The sequence below is a fragment of the Abrus precatorius genome, unplaced genomic scaffold, assembly GCF_003935025.1.
Source record: "Abrus precatorius isolate BTA unplaced genomic scaffold, Abrus_2018 Scaffold1, whole genome shotgun sequence".
NCBI lineage: Eukaryota > Viridiplantae > Streptophyta > Magnoliopsida > Fabales > Fabaceae > Abrus > Abrus precatorius.
This window is the reverse complement of record NW_020874291.1, coordinates 1,532,459-1,553,769: the sequence shown is the minus strand read 5'-3', so window position 1 is coordinate 1,553,769 and position 21,311 is coordinate 1,532,459. Positions and strand designations below refer to the sequence as shown.

The following is a 21,311-nucleotide window of genomic DNA, read 5'->3' as shown; positions in this document are numbered from 1 at the left end:
AAAGAACTACAAGATCTTAGGATTTGGATCTAGTTTAGTTAATGCGAGAGCTAGATGTCCAGTTTCATTTTCGCTTAAGGAAAAATACAGAAAATGACTAATTTTTTTTTGCAAAATTAGTTTAATTGAATTTTTTTTAGCTTAAAGCTAATTTTGCATATTCGCTTAAGCAAATTATGTTAACTTAAGTGAATTTTGCGTCTTTCCTCTCAATCTTCTCTTCTCCTTCTTCTCATGCCTAATATTCTATTCTCCTTCTTCTCATGCCTATCACTCTCTTCTCAACCTCCATATTCAACCTATTTAACCTTCTTCTTTTTGTCATACTTGATTCCTCTGTTCCTCTTTCAACTCTCTCTTCCCTCCACCTCATGCTCTATCTTTTCTTCTTTCCACTCTCACCTTATATCATACCTATATCTCCCTCTTTGCTCCATTTCCAAATCTCCACCCTCCTCTCCCTCTACCATACTACTGCTCTCCTTTTCTCCATCTATCCTTGATCCTTGATGAATTCATAATTTATAGATATTTTGTTTATTTGTTTATAGTTTTTTAATAGAAAAATGGACTTAGAAATGATAAATACATAAAAATCTCATTGTTACAACCGTCATTACTTCTTCTCCGGGAAAAGAAGTTCATGACCCGTGGGCCTTCTACCTCCACGCGGCATTGCTCTGTCAGGCTTTCGCCCATTGCGGAAAATTCCCTACTGCTGCCTCCCGTAGGAGTCTGGGCCGTGTCTCAGTCCCAGTGTGGCTGATCATCCTCTCGGACCAGCTACTGATCATCGCCTTGGTAAGCTATTGCCTCACCAACTAGCTAATCAGACGCGAGCTCCTCCTCGGGCAGATTCCTCCTTTTGCTCCTCAGCCTACGGGGTATTAGCAGCCGTTTCCAGCTGTTGTTCCCCTCCCAAGGGCAGGTTCTTACACGTTACTCAAATAATTCATTTATCTTATTATTAATCAAAAATTTCGATTCCAGCTAATGATGATGCTATAGCCTCAATCCGATTAATTCTTAACAAATTAATATTTGCAATTTGTGAGTCTGCTTGAGCCTCCAAAGATAAAGGCACATGAATAGCCATTTGATCCCCATCAAAGTCTGCATTGAATCCCTTATAAACTAATGGATGTAAACAAATAGCACGCCCTTCTACTAAAATGGGTTGGAATGCCTGTATGCCTAATCTATGCAGAGTAGGGGCTCTATTCAGCAATACGGGTAGCTGTCCATATACTGATAAGGGATATATGAATTCTCGAGAAGAGAGGAGCCGTGGTGGTCACCCTTGGACCGCCCGGATCCCACGAGTGAAGAGAAAGTTGGATCTACATTGGATCTCACCTGAATCGCCCCATCTATCCTCCTGAGGATGCAGTTACTAATTCATGATCCATATAGCCAAGAGAAACCATAAACCAGAATAGAAGAGCTTGCCCCACCCATGAGTAAATATTTCGTAGTAGCCTCATTAGACCGTACATCTTTCTTGGTATATCCAGATAGTAGATAGGAGCATAAACTGAAATATTCTGGAGCTACAAAGATAGTTATTAAATCGTTAGCGCCGCATAAAAACATTCCTCCTAGAGCAGCTATTAATACGAATAACAGAAACTCTGTTATAGCCATTTCTGTACATTCAATGTACTCTACGGGTAGAGGAATACATAGAGTTGAACATAGTAAAATAAGAAATTGAAAGATTTCGTTGAAATTGTTCGTTTGGAAATTTCCCGAAAAGCTAATCATAGGTTCTTCACTCCATCGGAACAATAGGGCCGTTATGCTCATTACTAAACTTGTTGAAGAGATAAAATAGAACCAAGATATATCTTTTTGATTAGAGGTTGAATCGATCATCAGAAGAAGAATTAGGCCAAAAATTAGGATACATTCTAGGAAAATCAAATTTCCATCGAAGAGAAGCAAATGAAAGGCTTTCATAAAAATTCTTGGGCTGTCGCAATGGTACGACAAAAAATGTTTTTAAGAGATTCAGTAGAGTCGCCACCAAAGTTTACCAAAGAAAACCTCCAAAAAACTTAAAATTTTGATCTTTGAAACCAAAAATGGATCCGAGAGTTATTTACGTGTAGGGAAGGTGTTAGTACCCTACAACGTCCATTTAAATAACGGTTACCTTAAATTAATTGTGCAAATTTATTTTAATTTTAAAAAGTATTTATTTAACCTTTAAAAAATAAATGTTGCTATTTTTATTTTAAAGAAAGAAAATTTATTTATTAAAATATTAAGTTATATCTTAGAAAAAAATAAAAGAATAAAAAAAACTGTTTTGACTCATGATTCCTGCTCTTACGTACCTTCAAGTGCAACGGAAAACTCAAAGTTATGTAGTTCTATACAAAAATTCCAAATTTGGTTGATTAAAATTAAATTTAGTAAAGAAAATTTGTTTTGAGATTAAAATTATTTTTATAAAATTATAATGTTTAGGATACAAGATAACGCGGTTATACATGTACCCTATGAGAAATAATATAGTAGGTGAAGGAAAATCACACAACTATATTGCAAATCATTAATAATATTTTATTTTTAAATGAAGTATTTGAATTTTAATTTTGATTATAAATAATGTTGAAAGAAAATTTAAGATAGCGTAAGCTATACATAAATCTCTTATAATTTATTGGATAATCAAAGGCAATGTAAATCACACATTGATGTTGTAAAAATTTGTATAATAAAATAAAAAAAATGATTGGTTATTTAATTTATTAAAATTTGAAATATGACTTAAGAAAAATTAAAATATGAAATTAATTAATTTAAAGAATAAAATATATTTGAATAGATTAATGAAGATTGTTATTTAATAAAAAATTATAACTTCATTTAATAAATTTATATTGCATACCTAAGGTAATATTGGTATACAAAAGTCTTAATTTAAAGTATATAAATGTAGAAACGCTACACAATAACACTATAAATTATAGATGATAGATTTTAATTAAAATAATAATAATAATTGATTTCTTTTAGAAATCAGATAAAATTTTCAATATATTGATATTGTGTAAAACCTAAGGTAACGTTGGTATACATAGGTTTTGACAATTTATAATGCATAAAGGTAGAGTTGCTACATATTATAAATTGTTGAATTAATTTTATTTGTTTGTTATGATTCTAAAACAAAATATAACTTATCAATCATAAAATAAAAGACAATATAAATTCAAGACAAATTATACTAACTTAACAATGAAAGTAATATTAATAAACAATTAAGTGAGACTAATAAATGAATAACTAAGCAAAAGACAATTTTATAACATAAAATAAGGAACTTAATTTTTAACATTATTCTGATCCATTCCACCATTATTAATATCATTATTTATAAAGATAAAAAAGAATTAAAAAATATAAAAATAAATAAATAAAAAAAATATATAAAATACATAAAAAATAATTCTAAAATATCTCATTATTATTTTATAAAATTAAAATATTTTAATTTATAATTTGAAAGATAATAAGTAATAATATATATATATATAAATTAAAAAATATAAAAATAAATAAATAAAAAAATATATAAAATATATAAAAAATAATTCTAAAATATCTCATTATTATTTTATAAAATTAAAATATTTTAATTTATAATTTGAAAGATAATAAGTAATAATATATATATATATATATATATATATATATATATATATATATATATATACACTTATGGAAGAAACATAATATTAATTACATACTCACGTGACAAAAGCTGATCATTACAGCAACATGGTATCAATTGCATATTGATGTGACAAAAGCTAATTATAGCAACAGGGGCAATATAAGTTGATAGCCATATAAGAGGTGATTAAGTAGCAATCTTCCATTTTACAAGTTTTGTACTCTCTTGCTCTCGATTTATATGGCAATTTCAGACAAGAAACGGAACACTCCACGTAGGACGAGAAGATTTAGACCCAACAAATACTCACCTCAGTAGAAGTTAGACTCTTGAAGGTCGTGATTAGGGAGGAATATTTATATGTGAGTATGGGTTAAAATCTCTGCTTCTTTCTTCTTCTTCTTTTTCAGTTGCCTTCCAACTTTTGATGCTCCTCTGTGTTTTTTATTTTTTATTTTTTTATTTCTCTTCTCCAATTTTCTTTTCAATCCTTCCTCCCCCCAGAATGCTCTCGTTCCCCCTTTTTTGTATCCCCTTTCTCGCTCCGTTGCTTTTCTTTACACACATCCATATGTTTATTTTTTTTTTTTTGCCTCTTTCACTTCCTTTTTCATTTAATCATACACGTTATTCCTATTTCTTGTGATTTCATTTTTTATGAAATTTTTGCAGTCAGGGGGAACAATTTTTGCAAGCAGCGATAGTAGGTTGCTTGCTCCCTTTTTTACGGATCTCCTTTTCTTTCCCCTGTTTTTGGTTTTTGCATTATTGAAATAAAAAAAATATATGTATTCACACTCATTTAGATTAAATATCATAACTTTCTTAATTTTTGTCCAATTTACACTAATTTCTGTAAATATATTTTGTAATTTTGATCATTTGAATAATTGTGCAAGAATTTTCAGGCAAATCTCTTGGATTTTTGGCTATTTGGAAATTATGAGATGAACGTAACTATTTTCAGGCACCATAGTAGTCATTATAGCAAGCCAATTCCAAAGAATAGGCTAAAGTAACTACTTTCAAAAGTAATAGTGGTCACTACAGAAAGCCCCAAAAGGACGCATGTTATGCGTGATTACTATCATCCACCATAGTAGTATTGCCCAGCACGCATAGCTAATTTCATGTGCAATAGTAGTTACTACAGAGAGGAAGGAAAATCCTGGGAGTTGCGCGTGTCTACTATCGTGAACGATAGTAGTTACTATGAAGGACGTCAATTTAATATAAATAGATTTTTATTATTTTAGGGTAAGAGCTTTTTGCCACTTTAGATTTTTTCTGTTTTGGGAACACTTTCGCAAAGCTAGGTCAACTTTGGGTGACAGCCAATGGTTCAACCTAGGGTTTGAATTCCATTTCTTCTTCACTTTTCTTTGATTCTTCATCTTGATGTTATTGATTTCTCTTTACTTTCATTTTGTGTTAGTGAGATGCATCCTCATAGAGGGCTAAACTTCTTGTAATCCTTAGTGAGTTCATATGGATCCTTGAATTCCTGGGTTAATGTTAATACGAATCCCTTCTTCATGAATTTCTTTTCTCCTAATCTCTTGAACTAAATTAACAGTTGAATGAGGGGGTATTGCTTAATTAACCCTAATTCGTTTTAATGAGCTTCTGAACTTGGTTTGCTTAATTCTGAGTTTAATCCTTAAGTTGCTTAATCTTGGGGATGAGAGATTGGAGCCCATTGATTTGCTTAGTTTCGTATGGAAATTTAAGGTTAATTTTTTATTGTTAAATTAACCTAATTCAGAGAAGAAGAAAGAGTATCAAATCTTAAGAGAAATGGGGATAGAATATATGTGGACAAACTGGGGGGGTACTACATTTTATTAACTAAACTTTGCAATTTAATTTTCTGTTTAAATATATTGAACTTGGAATCACAAAACCCGCCTTTTGGTTATTGCTTTCTCAGTTATTGTTTACAATATGTTTGATGTATGTTTTTAACCAATGTCATTGGAGACAACTAAGGCTTGCATCCTAGACTACATTGATTTTTCTGCATATTTTGATGGGAGTTAGTGAAGAACTTTATTGCACCATTAAATTGGCACCATTGCCGGGGAACATTGGTGTTAATTTTTGCATTGAACATGTCAAGTACTCTATTTTAGTGTTCTATTTTTATTGTTTTCTACATGTTTGATGTTAATTGTTTTGAATTTTCTGTATTGTGAATACATTAACATTGATATAGCTTCATAATAGATAGGGTAATTCTGGATTTTGATACATATCTTTGTTATTTTCTGCAACTTTTGCTGCACTACATTCTGCATTTTCAGTTTCGCAATTCTGCACATTAATTTTTTGCACTTTTACTGTGTTTTGCTGCAGAATTCTGTAAAATTCTGCAGAATTTTCAGTTTGGTACTACATATTTCTTTATATCTGTTTTGCACAATTTCTGTTTTCTGTTGCTTAAATCTTTCGCTTCATTTTACTGCACTTATCTATTGGTTTTTCTGCATTATTTTCATCTGTACATTTTGCATTTTTAGCCACTTCATTTAGTATATCTATTCTGCATTCACATAGTTAAATTAATAGTGCATGACCAGATCAAGACCTGGAGATCTATATCCACTTGATCTAGAAATATATAGGACTTTCTATAGTAATATTAGGACACATAGAAATCGTTTTGAAAATTTAGAGGAACCTTCTTCTCCATCATCTGTTTATTCTTCTCGACATTCACTTGATTTTGAACTTGAAAAAATGGCAAATAATGAAAGGACGTTAAAGGAACTAGCTGCACCTGATGTAACTTACCAAACACTGTGTATATTGTATCCTGATATTGATGCTCCTTTTGTTCTTAAAACTGGACTAATACACGTGTTGCCTAAATTTCATGGCCTTGCAAGTGAAGATCCACACAATCACCTCAAGGAATTTCATATAGTTTGCTCAACTATGAGGCCACAAGGTGCACTTGAGGAACATGTGAAGTTAAAAGCCTTTTCATTTTTATTGATGGACACAACCAAAGATTGGTTGTATTATCTTCCACCATGATCCATAACTAGTTAGGACAATTTGAAAAGACTCTAGAGAAGTTCTTTTTGGCATCAAGAGCTGCATCCATCAAGAAAGAAATTTGTGAAATTAGACAGTTGGAGAGAGAGACACTCTATGAGTACTAGGAAAGACCTAAGAGGTTGTGTGCCAGTTGCCTCCACCACTAAATCAGTGATTAATTACTCATCCAATATTTTATGAAAGATTACACTCCATGGATAGAAGTATGATAGATGTAGCAAGTGGAGGAGTATTGGTAGACAAGACACCTGTAGTAGCTAGGAACTTGATTGAAAATATGGCTACCAATTCCTAGCAATTTGCCACAAGACAAAATTCTTGTGTGGCTAGAAATGTGCATGATATTCAAGTTGCAGACCCAAACAAATTAGAGCACAAGATTGATGAGTTAGTCTCCATGGTGAAGCAATTAGCTTCAATACAAAAGACTGCTACTGTACCTTTACCTCAACCACCACCTATTTCAGCCATGTTATGTGGGATATGCTCATCCACAGATCATTATACTGATAATTGCTCCACATTGCAGGAAACTAACACTTTGGAAGGTAATCCCCAAGCCTATACTGCAAATTTTTACACTAATAAGTTTCCTTTTCAACAGCTGTAGCAACAGCTCAGTTGGGACTTGTCTTCAAACAGATACAATCTTGGCTAGAGAAATCATCCAAACTTGAGATGGGGAAATTCTTCACTGCAGCACCACCAATAACAAAGCAACCATTATCAAGCACATCATGTTGGTTCAAGCAAATCCCACCACCAACAACAAGCTCAACATCACCAACCATCTACCTTACATGCCATTGTACCCCAAAAGAGCGAGTCATCATTAGAAGAACTCATGAAGCAAATGGCAATGAACAACATTACCTTCCAACAAAGGACTGAAGCTAGCATCAAGACTTTTGAGAACCAAATGGTAAAGTTAGCTTCTTCCCTGAACCAAATTCAATCTCAAGGTTCAGGAAATCTCCCTGCACAGACTGTAGTAAATCCAAGAAATGTGAGTGCAATTACCTTGAGATTTGGAAGAGTCATGCAAGAACCTGAACTGCCCAAGAAGAAAGAAGATACAAGTTGTACTTTAGCTATAGTTGATGATAATGAAGAGGAAAACAGTCAAGAACAACCAGGACTTGCACCTGCCTAACAAAAGGCAACAGAGAATGTTGAAAGAGCAATTCCTCTCCCATTTCCTCAAAGAGCCATCTAGCTCAATAAGAAGTCTGAAGAAACTGACAAGGAGATCTTAGAGACCTTCAGGAAGGTAGAGGTGAATATACCTCTACTGGATACAATCAAACAAATACCCAGATACGCCAAATTCTTGAAAGACTTGTATACCCACAGAAGGCGTCTTAAGGGTAATGAAAAAGTAAATATGGGTAGGAATGTTTCTGCACTTTTTGAGAAACAAAGGTCCATATTGCCTAAAAAATGTAAAGACCCAGGGACATTTACCATTCCATGCATCATTGGTAATAACAGGATTAATAATGCTATGCTAGATCTAGGAGCATCCATTAATGTTATGCCATTGTCTATTTTTACTTCATTGTCTCTGGGCCATTTTCAGCCCATATGTGTGATTATTCAGTTGGCCAAAAGGAGCACATCTAGCTGGACTTGTTGAAGATGTGTTAATGAGAGTAAACGACCTCATTTTCTCAGCTGACTTCTACATCTTAGACATGCAAGAGGGAGAATTTGTGAGGAGTGCTGCACCAATAATTTTAAAGAGACCGTTCTTGAAGACTACAAGAATGAAGATTGATGTGCATACTAGATCACTTACCATAGAGTTTGGAGACAACATTGTGTGTTTTAATATACTGGATGCTATGAAGTACCCACCTGAAGAACACTGTCTTTCACATTATTTTTTTGATGCATTGATAGATGATAAAATGTCTGAACTATTAGAACGAGACTCTTTTAATTTTTCTGACTATGTAGATACTTCCATTTGTGAATCTTGTAATAATTCTTCTTTGTGTGACACTTACAAACTCTGCAACTTCTGATGTTGATAAAACTGAAAAATCCATAGGGATAGAATATGATGTATTGAGTATAGGAGGTATAGCTGAATCTAACCCCCATGATTTGAATGTTGTAGAAGTTTTGTGTAGTACCAAATCACTTCCATCTGTGAAGTAGCCTCCCACACTGGCCTTTACCTGAACATATGAAATATGCTTATTTGGAAGCAAATGAAAAGCTCACTGTGATAATTTCCACCAAGCTTGAGGGTGATCAAAAGGAGAATTTGTTTGAAGTGATAAAAAACCACAAGAGGGTCATAGTATGGACACTAGTTGACATTCCTGGAATCAACCCCTCCTTATGCATGCACAGAATCTTATTGGAGGAGGGAGCTAAACCAGTAAAGCAACCTTAAAGAAGGGTGAATTCTATCATTCTAGATGTGGTGAAGAAAGAAGTCACCAAGCTACTTCAAGCTGGAATCATCTATTTAATCTCAGATAGCACTTGGGTCAGCCTGGTCTAAGTGGCTCCCAAGAAATCTGGACTCACTGTGGTAAAGAATGAGAAGGATGAGCTGATATCCACTAGAGTCCAAAACAGCTGGAGGGTCTGTATAGACTACCAGAGACTAAACCAGGCAACAAGGAAGGACCATTTTCCATTACTCTTCATTGATCAGATGCTGGAAAGGTTAGTTGGTAAGTCTCATTATTGCTTTCTTGATGGTTTTTTTGGGTTATTTCTAAATATGCATTGCACCTAAAGACTAGGAGAAAACTACATTTACATGTCCATTTGGCACCTTCGCCTATCGGAGGATGACCTTTGGCCTATGTAATGCTCCTGCCACATTCTAGAGATGCATGTTAAGCATTTTTTCTGATTTAGTTTAGCATTGCATAAAGGTTTTCATGGATGATTTTACAATATATGGTTCATCTTTTGCTGCATGTTTGACTAACCTAGATAAAGTTTTGAAAAACGTAGAAACTAACCTTGTGTTAAATTTTGAAAAATGCCATTTCATGGTAGAACAAGGCGTAGTTCTAGGCCATATTATCTCTGAAAAAGGCATTGAGGTTGATCCTGCAAAATTAAATGTTATTTCACAATTGCCTTACCCCTCTTACATTTGAGAGGTTCGTTCTTTTCTAAGCCATGCATGATTTTACAGGAGGTTCATTAAGGACTTCTCAAAGATTGTCATTCCTCTTTTCAAGCTACTACAAAAAGAAGCTGAGTTCAACTTTGATGAGAAATGCAAGGAGGCATTTGACTTTCTTAAGAGAGCCCTGACCACCACGCCTATTATTCAGCCTCCAGATTGGACAATGCCATTTGAGTTTATGATCAAACTATGCAGTGGGAGCTGTCTTAACATAGCGGGTTGGTAAGATTCCCTATGTTATTTATTATGCTTCTAGAACCCTGACCACCACGCCTATTATTCAACCTCCAGATTGGACAATGCCATTTGAGTTGATGTGTGATGCATCAAACTATGCAGTGGAAGTTGTCTCAACATAGCAGGTTAGTAAGATTCCCTATGTTATTTATTATGGTTCTAGAACCCTGTATCCTGCACAGTCAAATTATACCATAACTAAGAAGGATTTGTTGGCCATAGTCATTGCACTAGACAAATTCAAGTCATATCTTTTAGGGTTGGTATTTATTGATCATTCTGCTTTAAATTTTTTGTTGAAAAAGACAAATTTTAAGCCTAGGTTCATAAGATGGATGCTCTTACTTCAAGAGTTTGACTTGAAAATCAAAGATAGAAGTGGAACACAGAACTTAGTAGCAAACCATTTGAGCATAATAGAGGGAGTTCCTGAACTCATTCCACTCAAGGATAATTTTCTTGATGAAGAACTCTTAGAGTTATGCACTTCACACGTACCTTGGAATGCTGACATTCTTAATTTCTTAGTTGCAAGAGTTTTTCCAACAAATGCACCAAGGACTCAAATGGAAAAGATTAAGAGTGATGCCAAATACTATGTGTGGGATGACCCCTATTTTTTGGAAATTTTGCACTGACCAAGTAATCAAAAGGTGCATCCCTGATGAAGAAATTCCATCCATACTGTAGTTCTACCATGCTTCAACTGTAGGAGGCCACCTTGGACCTCAGAGAAGAGCAAGAAAGGTGTTGAATTCAGGACTGTAGTGGCCTTCCATTTTCAAGGAATCCTGGCAAATATACTCCACATGTGAAAGATGCCAAAGGCCAAGAGGAGTGCTCAACTGGAGACAAGAAATGCCTTAGCAGCCCATAATATATTGTGACATCTTTGATGTCTGGGGTATTGACTTCATGAGACCTTTCCCATTATCTTTTGGTTTCTTGTACATATTACTTGCTGTTGATTATGTTTCAAAGTGGGTGGAATCTAAGGCCACCAAGACTAACGATGCCAGGGTTATTACAAATTTTGTCTGTACTAACTTGTTTTGTAGGTTTAGAATCCCTTGTGCCATCATTAGTGACCAAAGGAGTCATTTTTGTAACAAGACAATAGAGGTCTTGCTAAGAAAGTATGAAATACTGCATAAGGTTTCCACTGTCTACCACCCACAGACCAATGGACAAGCTTAGCTCTCCAATAGAGAAATAAAGAAGATACTTGAGTAGTGCAACCTCACAGAAAAGATTGGAGTCGCAAGCTTGACGATGCATTATGGGCACATAGGACTGCATTCAAGGCACCTTTGGGCATGTCGTCATATAGGATTGTCTATGAAAAAGCTTGCCATCTACCAGTTGAAATAGAACACAAAACATATTGGGCAGTGAAGACTTGTAATTTGCACTACGACTCAGTTGGAAAGCAAAGGAAGTTGCAACTGCAAGAATTAGAGGAACTGTGTTTGGAGGCCTATGAGAACTTAAGGATTTATAAGGAAAGGACCAAGAGATACCATGACAAAATGATAACTAGGAAGGAATTCATTGTAGGTCAAAAGGTACTCTTGTTCAATTCTTGCCTCAAATTCATGCCCAGAAAGCTTAGATCAAGTTGGGTTAGACCATTCACAGTCACAAAGGTATTTCCTCATGGTGTAGAGGAAATCAAGAGCGATTCCACTAGTAAGAGCTTCATGGTAAATGGACACCACTTGAAGCATTTCTTGCAAAATTCAGTTTCCCTGGAGGAAGTTGAGGAGATTGATCTACACATTCCTTTCATAGACCTCAACCACCCTTGTTCTGAGTAATCCAATCCATGGGTCAAGCTAGTGACGTTAAAGAAGCATTGTGTGAGAGGCAACTCACAGATTTCCTACTGATTTTTAACTATTTTTTCGCATGCAATAATGGTCTTGCATTTAAGTTATGATAATTCACAAATTTGCTACACGAACACTTCACTTTGCAGTAAACTTGTTAATGACATGTGTTTCTGCATAACTTCAGTTTTGCAAAAGAGAATTGCAACTTTTAGACCCAATTCCTGCATAAATTTAAGAAAAGTTCAAGTGTAGCAAGGAAGTAATCACTTTCAGAACTTAAGGTAGTCACTTTGGACAGAAAAATGAGAGTTTATCACGAAGGTAATCACTTTTCCAAGCAATAGTAGCTACTTTCAGCCTAAGTATGTAACTTTGCTCTCTGTAGTGAGCACTTTTGTAGTTGATAGTAACTACTTTTATAGCATCTGAGCTAATTTAGATAGTAGCCACGCGCAGGCACTTTGGATATTACACAGGATGTGTGCTCTTTGTAGTGGTTACTATTGTGAACTATAGTAGCTATGCAGAACCCTTTTTAGCAAAATATTGTGCGTGTGTCTACTATTACTTGCAATAGTAGCCATGCGCAAGCCTTTTAGGTACTTTTGAATTTGAGCGCCTCTGCATTGATTATTATCACTTGCAATAGTAGCCACATGCAACACCACCTTGCATAAACGAAGTGCATGTGTCTACTATTGTTCATGCAAGTGGCCACACCCATCACTTACATATATAAAGTACCCACTTTCTCACTCGCTTTCACCCTAACTCTCTAAGTAATCTCCCTCTCAACCTTGAATTTCTCTACACTCACTCGCGTATTCACTTTTCTGCTCCAAGGATTCCATTTCTATGCTTTTTTACACAGTCCTACACTTCTAATCAAGGTAATCACTCAATTCCTCATTCTTGAACTACGGTTCTTCACTATACAATTGGAAATTTTGAATTAGGAACCCCTAGGCTGAAATTGCTAAGTAGAATTTATGATTTTAGGGATGTTTGTATAATTAAAGAACAATGGGGGCGTTTGATTGACTCAATTTACTATGTTTTGCCATGATCGTACCATAGGATAGTTACTCTTGTCTGTAGTAGTGTTTACTCTATATATTCTAATATGATAGTGCTTACCCTAGACTCGTTTTAAGTACATAGTGCTTGCTTTGCCTTGCATTCCATTTTTTCATGGTTAATTACACAAAATTCTACTTTGATGAATGTGGCATGTACAAACCCCATAGTAGTTATTGTCATGTATGAAAGTGACCACTTTGTGCTATAACTTCTTATTTAAAAGTGTTCACTTTAGGACTCTTTGGACTGCTGTGTCATTATGACTTCATACTTAGCATTTGCCAAGCCATGTACAATTGCATTGATGTTGCTGAATTGGACATTAACACATAAAATTCTACACTTCAAAAGTGATTACCGCCAATTGTAAAAGTGTTAATTGTGTGTGTGAGTTTGTAATTCAAAATTGCTTACCTTGGACTGCATTCCACTTGCCCTGAATGACTTTTTTCTGCAATTTGCTGCATAAATTTAGCCTGTGCCTGCATTTCCATTATCAATTGCATATCTCTGCATTGCTTGCACCTACACTTGACTTGTTGTTGCATAACTACCATGACAAGTTCAGATTCCATAGTAGTTATTATCTTCTACCATAGCATTCACTTTGGCAGCATAGTTAACATTCTGCATTGCACTTTCATTACACAAACCCTGCATAATTGTTGTTGTTCGGAGGGCAAGTGTACCCATCGAGAAGTAATAAAGGGTTCTTAAATTAAGTTTTTAAAATATTGTCCCACAAGGATTGATTTTCAATTAATAATAATTTCCTAATTCAATTATTTAAGTTTCAAAGATACGAGATTAATTAAAAACAAGAATTTATAAAATCAATTATAAAACTAAGAGCAAGTAATACAATGCACGTCTTGGTTAAACTTATCGGAGAGGAACCTAGGGCATATGAGTTCTCTCAACAAGCATGGGCATGCATGTGCCTCTGTTTTGGGATTCTTGTAATTTCTCTCCCCTTCTAAGGGTGATGACATTGCATTGCTCCCTTGGATTAGGTTCAGGCTGAGATGGCATGTTCCCATTACTCTTTGACTCAAAAGGTTCATAATTTGCTCCAATTATGCACTCATCTTAGAATAGTTGGCTAGTATTTCAGATTTGACCTCTGCAAACCTCTTATCAGTTCTCTCAATATGTTGGTCGAACTTGGATTCAAGCTTTGTCATCCTCGTATCAAAGTAATGCACATATTGCATCATCTGTTCTTGAAAGTTAGACTGAGATCTAAGAGCTTCTTTTCTATCATGTCTTGCTCCCTGACTTTGCATATGAGGAGGGCGATAAACACTTGAATTTTGACTTCCAAAGCCATTCCCCCAAGAGTTAGGAGGATTACTCCTCCACCTTGAACTATGATTGCCCATGAAATTTGCCTCCTCTTACTTAGATTCTGGGTTTGGAGAAGCTCTTACAGGTTGGTCTTGAGCCTTCATTAAATATTCTAGTTGCTTTGCAAGGGCTGTCATTTGGTTCATTAGTGGGCTGCTGCTCTCTGCTTGGTAGACCAGAGCAATCTCTTTCCTCTTGATACGTAAGAGTCAGCAATGTGCCACTGAAAGCTAGAAGATGTCATTTCATCTATTAGTTTGTATGCATCATCTGGATCTTTTCTTATAAGGGACCCTCCTGTTGCGGCATCAATTGTAGTCCTGGTAGTGATTGACAGGCCACTGTAAAAGTTTTGCACCTATCTCCATGTCAAAAAATCATGATGAGGACATTTCCTCAAAAGCTCTCCAAATTGCTCCCATGCTTCGAATAAGGATTCTGCTTCATATTGTTGGAAGCAACATATCTCCGTCATAAGCTTAAAAGACCTTGATGGGGAAAGTACTTTTCCAAGAATTGTTGAGTGAGATCCTCCTAATTTCTGATAGAGTTGGCTGGAAGTGAGGAAAACCATGCATTCACCCTTTCAGATATTGAGAAGGGGAAAAGGCGGAGTCGAATAGCATCGTTCGAGACTCTATTGTACTTGATGGTATCCGTCAATCGGAGGAACTTTATCAGATGAAGATTGAGGTCTTCGTTAGGTATGCCTCCAAATTGTATCGAGTTCTGGACCATGGTTGAGTGTTGGTTTCAATTCAAAATTGTTGGCCTCCACATTAGGTGCCAAAATGCTTCTAGGAGTGCCTCTAGCAGTGGGTGTCACGTAATCTTGGATTGATCTCCTTGCCTCTGTCATTCTTTGCTCTCTCACTTCTTTTCTTTGTCTACGAACTGTTCTTTCAATCTCTGGATCAAATAAACAAGTTGTAGAGCACTTAGAACGAGTGAGTATACATTAAAAGAAATTGTGAAATAAATAAAAAATTTAAAATAAAATAAATATGAAAATTAAAAAAAAAATTAACAATAAACAAAAAAGAATTAAAATAAAATAAAACACAAATTGCTTAAATCAATTAAATTTGAGATTTTCTTAATATTGAAAAAGCAACCTCCGGCAACGGCGCCAAAAACTTGTTCGGAGGGCAAGTGTACCCATTGAAAAGTAATAAAGGGTTCTTAAATTAAATTTCTGAAATATCGTCCCACAAGGATTGATTTCCAATTACTAAGAATTTCTTAATTCAAATGTTTAAGTTTCAAAGATACAAGATTAATTAAAAATAAGAATTTATAAAATCAATTATAAAACTAAGAGCAAGGAATATAATGCACGTCTTGGTTAAACTTATCGGAGAGGAACCTAGGGCATATGGGTTTTCTCATTCAATCCTTTATGTTATTTTTCTATTTAACTCTAAATTCAATTTCCTTGTGATTACCAATCATTTATACGAATACTATTAATACCCAATGGTCATGCAATATTAATATTCTTTTCTCTAAATTAACATCTCCAATGGTCATGCAAGACATTAATTTAAGAAAGCTTTAGGAGCTTACAAACTTGTTAATTTAATAATGATTAGAAGAGAAAGATTGGTTTGGTCCACCTATCCTTTGTCTCATTTTACCCTATAGATTTATTAGTTAACTGAGGTACGGTCGCCTAACGATATAATTAATTAAGACTAAGAAAGAAGCACAATAGGATAAAATCTAATCACAAAGCGGAAATCAAATTTAGATTCAAATATCAAAATTCCATAAATTCATGAACAATATAGCCCTAGCTATGGGCTTAGTTACTCGTGCTAAAGAAAAGAACTAAAACAATCATAAACAAAGCCATAATCAAAAGAAATAGCAAACTAGAGCGTGAGATGTGTTCTCGGTCATTGTAGTATAGTGGTGAGTATTCTCGCCTGTCACGCGGGCGACCCGGGTTTGATCCCCGGCAACGGCGTCAAAAACTTGTCACATTATTAGAGAACTAACTAGCAAGTGTACTAGGTAGTTGTAGCAAGTAATAAAATTTGGAAATCAATGAGTCCCAAGTATCGTCCTCAAGGATTAGGTCTATCAATTACCACTTCACAAATCAATAACTAGTTGACCCAAACGAATATTGGAGATGTTTCGAATCATTTGAGAACAAAAACAATAAAGTGCAGAAATCTTAAAGTACAGCAAAATAGAATACAAATTTTGTATTAAAATGCTATATGGAAAATAGTTAGAAATCACTTCACCAGATTTTCTGTTACAATTTAATAATGTTCTGAACTCTTAAGAATTTTAATTAATTGATAATCAATTTTACTTCTTTAACCAAAGGACAATTCCTTGCCTCATTGATCCTAATATCTAATTAAACCTCCCTAATTCCTTAAGTGAAATTCAACCAAATATTGCATTAAGTTCTGGAAATTATAGGATTACTAGATTATGATACTTATTCCTAAGATCTTAATAACCTAGGCATATAATTCAGATCTGAGAAATAAACTCAATTTCCCTTGATGAAGATTCCTCTAAATTCAATTGAATGAAGAATTAGTTCACAACTGCATTAAGAACAGAATCACATACTTAATTCAATTAAAACCTCAAGGTCCACATCTAAAATTACATCACAATATCAAATCTGGATCCATGGATCCCTAACAAAAAGAAATCAGAACATGCTCTTAAAAAAAAAGAGAGAAAGAGTAGAAGAAGAAGAGCTGCAAAATTTCTTCATAAATCCAATCCCCAGCCTGATTCCTCAAGGTCTAGAGCTTGGAAGTCACCCCTTATCTCCCTCTCTAACTCTCCTAAGGTGTAGAAATGAAAAGAAAACAAAAAATGGCAAAAGACTCGCTTTTCTAAGTTCCTAATTCCTATTTATAGAGTTCCTCTCATTCTTCAACTTAACCCTTGAAATTCTGATAGTTAGTTGTCCCCCAGGTGTTCTGGAATCTTCTAAAAGTGATACAAAAGCTCCAAACGTCCAGAATTGGAAGGAAGAAGAAGTTATGAAAATTGTAGAATTCTGCGCCAAAACGCATAGTGGCTGGAGTGAAGGCGCGCAAGTAAGTGCTATGAGTTGCAACACGTTCTTGCACGCCAAGGCTTCAAGTGATGTACGTTTCAACGCACAACACTTCAATGAACGCTTCTTCCATGTGCTCAGCTCTGCGTTGCTACGCCATCTGCTATGTGTTTCCACGCTCTATTGCCCGCCAAAGCGCCAAGTGATGTGCGTTTTAACGCAATGGCAGTTATCCAATTTTAGTTGCTAGAGTGTTAACGCGCATCACTCAGAGTGGCCACGCAGACCCAGTGTTGTATTTTCTTCTTTCCACGTTCAAACGCCAATCACTTGGAGTTGTAACGCCCAGCTCTTAGGATTTCGTCAAGCTTGATTCTTTGACTATTCTTCTTCAATTTCAGCTTTTAATCCTTCCTTTAAGCACTTTCAACAACTTTCCATCTTTTTGCATGAACTCCTACAAAAATCCAAACAATTTTTAATATTTCAACAAACCAACAATTTACACTAATTATTTTATTTTTGTGATCTTTTCAAGTTTATTTTAGAACTATTTTCGTAATTATTAACCAAAAACTATACTAAAAACATGGTAAAATATGGATTTATCAGTACAGTCGCCTGACGATATAATTAATTAAGATTAAGAAAGAAGTGCAATAGGATAAAATCTAATCACAAAGCGAAAATCAAATTTAGATTCAAATATCAAAATTCCATAAATTCATGAACAATAGTTCCCATAGCCTTAGCTATGGACTTAGTTACTCATGCTAAAGAAAAGAACTAAAACAATCATAAACAAAGCCATAATCAAAAGAAATAGCAAACTAGAGTGTGAGATATGTTCCTGGTCTTCAAGTACGATCGCTTGAAGCTCCAAGTCTCGCCAAGCATGTACCAAGGATCCCTTGCAAGAGAGACGAGATCATATGTATTCTAGAGCCAAAGCCAAGATGTCAAAAACCGGTCCCTTTACGATGCCTGAGATCTCCCTTTTAATATGGTTTGAAAACCCTAAAGATTCTTCATAATTGGGCTTCCCGCAGATGAACACGACTGTGCACGACCTTAAGCACGACCGTGCATAGGCTCAAAGCACCCCGTGCTTATTGAATGGGTCTGGGCATGCTGACTGCTACGAAGCTCTAATCTTCCATCAATTTGGGCCCAGAATGCACTCAAAATCCACTTGCAACCTCTTTATACCAAACTGTACAATTAATATATAAATTAGTGTAAAACCCAAATAAAATAAAGGTCAAATATGAATATATGGGCTATAAATGAGGGCCTAATTACAGACTTATCAGCTGTCACACATGCTTGATATCATCTGCACATAGTCTAACATGTCACCTGTATTTTTGAAGAAGTTGTGTGCCTGCATGAATAATCTGTCATGCTGCATCCTGAAGTAGTCATTATCACTGAGCATAGTATCTACTTTAGCATTGCATTTCTTCATAGTAACTACTCTAATTTTCCATTTCACTATTCTGTACTGCATATCTGTTGCTGCATATGACTATATACCTGCATTTCCCTACTTTGCAGCACCAATTTTCTCTAAAATTCCTTGCAACATGTGTTGTATACCTCTGTTGCTTACTTATAACCTGCATAATTCACTCATCATTTTCTCTTCTACCTACAACACAATGATGAACACTCCTAGGAAGAACACCCCCAACACCAAGAGGGCCAAGACAGCTGGTGCATCCTCATCCAGACCTCCTCTTGCCCATGACCCAAGCTTCAGATCCATGGCCTATGAGAACTACTTCAGGGCCAATATATTGAGGAGGTAGTTAGTCTAGGATAGGAACTTCGAGATTCAGGAGGGCAGCAGTCCTCAGTTCCAAGAAGAAATTCAGAAGAGAGTTTGGGACCTTTTCACCAGCTGTGCAAGAAATAGGTAGAAAGAAATCACCTAAGAATTCTATGCAAACACCATGCGAGTGAAAGGAGACACACTTCCCCATGGACACACCATGGTGAGGGGAGTGAAAATAAACTTCAGCCCCTCCAACATTCAAAGAGGTTGAATATCCCACCTGTGGAGAGACGAGTTGGGCAACTAGATTTCACAACCTTCAATTACCTAGAGGAAAAAGACTACAAGCCCATCCTCCAGGCAATTTGCAAAGATAGAGAGAACTGGGAGTTTGATATGAAGCTACAGCCAAAGAACTTGACTACGAAGCATCTTTTCCCACCAGCCAAGGTTTGGAGCATTTTTATCCTTAGCTCCTTCATGCCTGTAATCCATTCATCCACACTAGCAGTGAAGAGGGCAGAGCTCATCTATGCCATACTCACTGTCATGCCCATCCATGTTGGAAATGTCATCAGTAATGTCATCATGGATATTTTGGGCAGAAAGAGGGACTCCTTAGGCTTTCCATCCATCATTACCATGCTCTGCCAAGATGCTGGGGTAGACATAGGTGAACATCTGCAGAGGATTAGAGTAGATCCTCCTATCACCACAGCTATGGTGAAAGAGTTGCTCTCACCAAAGAAGAAAACTAACACAGGCCCATCCATCCCTGCTGAGAGTAGAAGAGACAAACCAATGAAGATCAAGGACCAGCTGAAGGCCATTGCTCTAAGGCAAGATGCTATTCATGGAGAACAAAAAGCCTTAATGACCCTGCTAGAGACAATGATGCTGAATATGGGTAAGAAGATGAGAATAAGCTCAAATGACTTATATGACATCCCAACCTTCGGTGCCCCTTACCTCAAAGTAGCAATAATGAATGACCTTCCCCCATTCACTCAAAAAAAACCCTTGCACCACCTTCTAAGGGAGCTGAAGAAGATGAATCCAGCTCAGAAAAGGAAGGGGAGGAAGAAGATGAAGATGAAAATGATAGTTCTTCCTCTTTCAGCTCAAATGAAGACTTGATTTAGCCTTAGTTTCATTTATGTTATTTGCTTTTCTGCTATTTCATTTCCCTGTATTTAATACTCATCATTTCCTTATAATTACTGCACATCATCATCTTTATTTTTGTATTTTACTTTTACTTCACTAAAACTTTTGAACAGTATTTCACGCTTTTGTGCTTTTATATATCACTATCAGTTTAGTTTTCATTATTCTTCTCTGTGTTAAATCCACTTTGTGTCTTTGTGCAGAAAATGTCCTCAGTTCCATCAAGAGGAGCATGAATGTGATATCTAAGCAGTGAATCCATCTTCTATGAAAGAGGGGTGATCTCTTTGCCTCTATTTTATATGTTTTTAATCTAATTTTCCTGCACAGTTAACATATAAAATACAAAAATATTTTTATTATTTTTCTCTTTTTAATTCAATTCAGTTTTGTAACTCTGATTTTATGTTCTGATTGCACTTCCCATTCAACTCATGATCATTCTCTATTTTGTAGATTATTATCATTCCTACCATACTAAACATATTTTCTTATAAGGTGAAATATACTCACATGTTACTAAGTAATTATCACCTTTACTATAGTAGAGAACTGAGCTTTGAATTTTTTTTCTGTGTGTTCTTTATAAGTATTTCTGCACTTATCTTCTAGAACTTGCCCTATTTCTTAATTGCATATGCATGGTGCAATTTTTCATCTAGATGATTGAGGCCTTCTTTGCATACACTCATCTACTCTAGTACACCCTGCACCTAATTACCTTGTTCCAAATTTACCCTTTTTGCCAAACTTAATTTGCCTAACTCTTTTTCATACCCTAAGAGAGGAATTTCATTTGAGTTGCATCAAGAGTGAATGCAAGAAACTAAGTTTGGGGTGCTGATTATAATTGTAGTTGGTTGAGAACAAGCAAACTCTTAAGTTCGAGGTTGTGGACATCATATACATCTAAAAAATATATATTC

At 35.4% G+C, this 21,311-nt stretch overlaps 2 protein-coding genes and 1 non-coding gene across 3 annotated transcripts; 2 read left to right on the top strand and 1 right to left on the bottom strand.

The window, feature by feature from the left end:
- Positions 1 to 967: 967 nt before the first annotated feature.
- On the bottom strand, positions 968 to 1,644 carry LOC113857716 (DNA-directed RNA polymerase subunit beta'-like). Its single transcript, XM_027489874.1, has 2 exons — positions 1,432 to 1,644; positions 968 to 1,237 (listed from the first exon to the last, which is right to left on the bottom strand). The coding sequence occupies exons 1-2, from the start codon at positions 1,642 to 1,644 to the stop codon at positions 968 to 970; spliced, it is 483 nt and encodes a 160-aa protein (XP_027345675.1).
- A 9,817-nt stretch (positions 1,645 to 11,461) lies between these two features.
- On the top strand, positions 11,462 to 11,962 carry LOC113857688. Its single transcript, XM_027489817.1, has one exon. The coding sequence runs from the start codon at positions 11,462 to 11,464 to the stop codon at positions 11,960 to 11,962; it is 501 nt and encodes a 166-aa protein (XP_027345618.1).
- A 2,816-nt stretch (positions 11,963 to 14,778) lies between these two features.
- LOC113861620 lies at positions 14,779 to 14,885 on the top strand. Its single transcript, XR_003504275.1, has one exon. It is a non-coding gene; the product is annotated as a small nucleolar RNA R71 (small nucleolar RNA).
- Positions 14,886 to 21,311: the final 6,426 nt, after the last annotated feature.